This window comes from Colobus angolensis, unplaced genomic scaffold (assembly GCF_000951035.1).
Source record: "Colobus angolensis palliatus isolate OR3802 unplaced genomic scaffold, Cang.pa_1.0 Scaffold223, whole genome shotgun sequence".
Classification (NCBI taxonomy): domain Eukaryota; kingdom Metazoa; phylum Chordata; class Mammalia; order Primates; family Cercopithecidae; genus Colobus; species Colobus angolensis.
In genome coordinates, this window is record NW_012115411.1 from 164,638 (window position 1) to 169,799 (window position 5,162).

At 60.6% G+C, this 5,162-nt stretch overlaps 1 protein-coding gene across 1 annotated transcript in view; it reads right to left on the reverse strand.

Moving 5' to 3' along the window:
• PPP2R3B (protein phosphatase 2, regulatory subunit B'', beta) overlaps positions 1-5,162 on the reverse strand; it is a 34,982-nt gene that overhangs the window by 15,996 nt on the left and 13,824 nt on the right. The window contains exons 3-5 of the mRNA XM_011943963.1: positions 1,118-1,221; positions 786-888; positions 204-345 (exon numbers count right to left, since the gene is read on the reverse strand). Coding sequence (XP_011799353.1) covers positions 204-345; positions 786-888; positions 1,118-1,221 — 349 coding nt within the window. The remainder of the gene's footprint in view (positions 1-203; positions 346-785; positions 889-1,117; positions 1,222-5,162) is intronic.

The window sequence follows — 5,162 nt, forward strand, 5'->3', positions numbered from 1 at the left end:
TGCGGGAGGCGCCGCCCCAGGCCGCGCAAAGCGGGGAGGGTCTGGCTGGGGACGCCCCGCGGAGCTACGCGGGGGCCCAAGACAGGTGGGAAAGGGGCGCGGCCACCCCGGAAAACCAGAGTGCCCCCATCGCCGGGCTCCCGGGCACGGCAGACACGTTCCCAGGAAACAGCCGCCTCTTTCCAAAGCTCAAGACCCCGGACCCCGCCCGCCCCGCCCCACACTGGAACCGCCCCCGGGCTCACCCCGGCCCCTCTGCTGGGGACCCACCGTGGTGATGTAGCGCGAGTGGAACTCGGACGCCTCCTTCAGGAACGACAGCCCCGGGTGCGTGTTCACCACGTCCTGCGGGGGGGAAGACATGAGGCGTGCGGTGTGGACGCGGGCCCTCCCGTGAAGTGTGAGGTGTAGACGCCGGCCCTGGCCCTCCCGTGACGCAGGAGGCGTGCGGTGTGGACGCCGGCCCTGGCCCTCCCGTGACGCAGGAGGCGTGCGGTGTGGACGCCGGCCCTCCCGTGAAGTGTGCGGTGTAGACACTGGCCCTCCCGTGAAGTGTGCGGTGTGGACGCCGGCCGTCCCGCGAGGTGTGCGGTGTAGACACTGGCCCTCCCGTGAGGGCTGAGGCGTGCGGTGTAGACGCCGGCCTTCCCGTGAAGTTTGCGGTGTAGACACCGGCCCTCCCGTGAAGTGTGTGGTGTGGACGCCGGCCGTCCCGTGAGGTGTGCAGTGTGGACACCGGCGCTCCCGTGAGGGGTCAGGCGTGCGGTGTAGACGTCGGCTCTCACCTGCAGGAAGGGGACCAGGTCCTCCTGCACCAGGTAGTTGCAGCCAGGGCTCATGAGCAGATGGACGAACTTGGCCGCGTCGTCGTGGCAGTTCTGCAGGATTCTGGAAGGACAGGATGACTGTGCGGCACCCTCACAGGCGGGTGGGTTTCGACCCCACAGACGCTGGGTGGAACACGGCAGGCAGCCACGCACGACCCCGGCAGGCCTGTGCCCACGCGCGGGTTTCTCCTCTCACTGTGGCAGCCGCGGGGGCACCTGTCCTGACGCCATTGGGACCCGGGGACGCCTCCACCCTCCCGACACAGCCCCGTGCCCGGCCGGGGACTCACTTTCTCCACATGGCGACGAACTTGTGGACGGACACGGAGCCCGTGCGCTCCCCGCCGGCGCCATAGAAGAGCGGCCCCTTCCAGTAGAGGGGGCAGCCGCAGGCCTGGGGCAGAGAGGGCAGGAGTGGGCAGTCAGCGGGGCCTGGACGCCTGCGCTCCTGCTGCGCACCTGCCGCGCACCTGGCGCCTGACCGGCGCTGCGCGGAGACCCTCTACTGCAGAAAGACGCAGCACACTCAGCCAGGCACGTCCGGGTGCCGCAAACTCCACCTGGCTTTCGCTCCAGCTTTGGAACCCATGAGTCAGGAGAGTGGAGCGATGGAGTGCCGGGCACGCAGTCCCCCCGACCAGAGACCACAGGCGGGCCCTGTAACCAGACGCGGCTGCGTCCGCAGTGTCTGGAAATCAAGCGGCATAGACTAGGAACCAGTATGTGCAGGAAGAAATGGCCCCGTCAGCCAGGCAAGTGGTGAGTCTGACAGCGACAGAAGCATCTTACGGAACGTGTGGGACAGGCCCGCAGCAGCGGCCCATGGCAGGTTCACAACCTTCAATACACAGGTGAGGAAGGAAAGTTTAAAATGAGTCATCTGCACTTGTACCTCACAGTAACAAACACAGGGCAGAGATGGAAGGAAAAATAGTCAACAGAGAAAATCAAGAAAATCAAAACTTGATGATTTGAAAGATTTCTTAAAAATTAATTAACCTTGCTGGGCACGGTGGCTCAGGCCTGTAATCCCAGCAGTTTCAGAGGCCGAGGTGGGCGGATCACAAGGTCAGGAGTTCGAGACCCGCCTGGCCAAACACGGTGAAAACCCCGTCTCTACTAAAAATACAAAAAATTAGCCAGACGTGGTGGCAGGTGCCTGTAGTCCCAGCTACTCGGGAGGCTGAGGCAGGAGAATCGCTTGAACCTGGGAGGCGGAAGAAGGCGGAGGTGCAGTGAGCCGAGATCGTGCCATTGCACTCCAGCCTGGGTGACAGGGCAACACTCTGTCTCAAAAAAAAAAGACAGAGAAAACACAGATTAGCCATGTCAGCTGTAACTACAGACCCTGCAAACATCAGAGTCAGTGGATGCTCCTGAATCACTTTATGCCTGTCAGTCAGACGACTGTTGAAACAGGACTCCGTGAAGAACAGTTCAAGTGAAGAAATAAACGACAATAGAAAATCTGAAAGGACTGTTTCTGCGAGAAATTGAATCCAACGTTTGAAACTGTCCCACCAAGAAAATTCCAGCCCCCCAAGGCGGCTCCCATGAGCGGACCACACATTTAAGGAAGAAATCCCACGTGCGTTACCCCGGAGAATAGAAACGAGGGGCGTTTCCCAGTGTCTGCTCCGAGGCTGGCACAGCCTGGACGCGGTCAAGGATGCAGGAAGTCACAGGCCAGTTATCACTAGAGGCAGAAACGCCACGCAGAACACACACGAGCAAGTCCAACTCGGCAGTAATTGAAAAGCCACAATAATAATCGGCCAGGAAACCAGAAGCAGGACGGACGCTCCTACTGTAATAGAGGGTGCTATGGCCTGACTGCCTGGGTCCCGATCTGCGTGTTGAAATCCTCTCCCCGAGGCGACGGTGTTGGGAGGTGGGGCCTCACGAATGCGATGAGTCTCCTTCTAACGGGCCCCCGAGAGCTCCGTCACCCCTTCCACCCTGTGTCGATGAACCAGGCAGCAGGTCCTGGCCACTCTGCCACACCGTGATCTTCCAGCCTGCAGAGCTGTGAGCAATGAATGTCTGCGGCTGACGAGCCGCCCGGGCTATGGTGTTCTGTGACGGCAGCCTGAATGCTCTGAGACACGGGGCGTCTACGAAACAGCCCAGCTGCTGTCAGACAGCGATGACACGCGAACGCTTCCTCCCTGTGCCGGACACAAGAGGACCGTGTCACCGCCAAGGCCGCCTGGACGGCCGAGCCAGGGCAGCAGGCAAGAGAAAGGCGGAAAGATGCCACGACGGGGAGGAAGAGGCAGAACCCTCTTAATTCACAAGCAACAAACTGTGCAGACAATCCAAACGCTTACCAGACACGGGAATTAGTAAGTATCTTCAGCAAAGCTGCTGCATCCAAGGACAATATGCCACAATAAATTATTTCAATGTACTGGCAACAAACAACTAGAAAATAAAATCTTCAATAATGCCAACTATCAAGAGCATTTTAAAAAAATCAACCTATGAAAAAAATGGAACAAAAATCATGCACAGGGCCATGCGCGGTGGCTCACGCCTGTCATCCCAGCACTTTGGGAGGTCGAGGCGGGTGGATCGCCGGAGGTCAGGAGTTCGAGACCAGCCTGGCCAACATGGTGCAACCCCGTCTCTCCTAAAAATACAAAAGTTATCTGGGCGTGGTGGTGGCTGCCTGTCATCCCAGCTACTCAGGAGGCTGAGGCAGGAGAATCACTTAAACCCAGGAGGTGACAGAAAGAGACTCTGTCTAAAAAATAAATAAATCAATCAATCACACACAAGGTCTACAAAGCAAACTACAGAGCACGGCTGGGTGAAATCAAAGACGACCTAAACGTGGTGAGGTGGACCTCACTGCGCTGCTGAGTTTACAGACTGCAATTTTCTCCAGACGACTCTGCTGACCCACAGAGTCCACGCAGCCCCCACCCAGAGTCCACGCAGCCCACCCAGAGTCCACGCAGCCCCCAGCCACATGCACCGAGGGCTTGTTGTTGGGGTGTGCAGTGCACACTGACAGGCTCATGTGAAAACTTACAAGGGAACACAAAGAACTTGCAGGGGATCACGCTGGTGGATGTAAGTCCCACTGCCCCATTTCAACCCTTCCCGTAAAGTCAGGGTAATGGAGTCAGTCTCCCTCAGGCACCGCTGGGCTAAGGGAGGAAGGGAAGGAAGTGAGCTGGGGCCGATCACACAAACTGAATACCGCGGATCCCAGCCCGAAGGGTGAAAGGCCAGACAGCGGCCCTCCTGGAACAAAACCAGAGGCTCTGTCATGGCCAGGGTTTCTTGAACGGGGCACATGTGAACCCCCTGAAGGAAGAGAGCAGCCAGCTGCCCCGCCCCGGCCCGGGACTCAGGCTCAGCGCCCGGCACGGTGAGCACAATGACAGGAGAAGCCACTGAGACAGAGGGGGAGTGCGCCCGGTGCTGGCGCTGGCAAGGGCAGGGTTCACGGGGCACGGAGAGGTGGCAACAAGAGCAGGACACGCGGCTGAGACAGAAAGGCCTGAAGATGCCAGGTCGTGCAAGGCTGCCAGGCAGCCGGGCGTCCGCGTTGCTGGGGGAACCAGGACGCCGCACAGCTGCCGGGAAAGCGGCCCACAGGGTGGCTGAGCCTAAGGCCCCGAGGCCCGGCCGGGGCATCCGTCCTCCCAGAAGCACAGCAGTGGGAAGAGGGCCGATACCCGTGACAGCCACACGGATGGGGACGTCGGCTGCTTGATTCACGGTGCCCCGGGGAGAGGAGCCGGAAGCCAGAGCAGGGGCTGGAGGAATAAACTGTGGCAGCGTCGTCCGGACAGGCGCGGGGCAGGAGTGACCGCAGGGGCCTGGGGGAACGTGGAGGGGCTGCACGCCACCGCACGGAGAGCAGTGCAGCGACGGGAAAAGGTGCTCTCCGGCCGGTGCACCTGTGGATGACGCGAAGGCAGCCGTGTGGAGCTGGAGGGGCCAGGCCCTGCAGGACGCACAGGCACGTGCCGGCTCCCGTGACGAGAATCCTGAGGGAGCTCAGCCCTGGCCACCTGGAAGGGTGCCTGGTGCGGCGGGAGGGAACGAGCTGGGGGCCGGGCCCTGGGCCCTTGGGCTGGTGCTGCTCTCACGCTTCTGACCTCATCAGGCCGTTCTGGCTCCCGGGCCATGCAGATTTCAGACCCCAAGCACTCGACACCCAGGAAGGTGGGGCTGTGTCAGCCTTCACATCTGTGCTCCTCACGGTGTGCAAGACACGCCGTAATGACCTGGTGGCACGGACGGAGCATCAGATGTACCCAGTCCTCCAGGCTAGCGCCAAGTCTACCCGGTCCTGCAGGCTGGAGTCAAATCTATTCA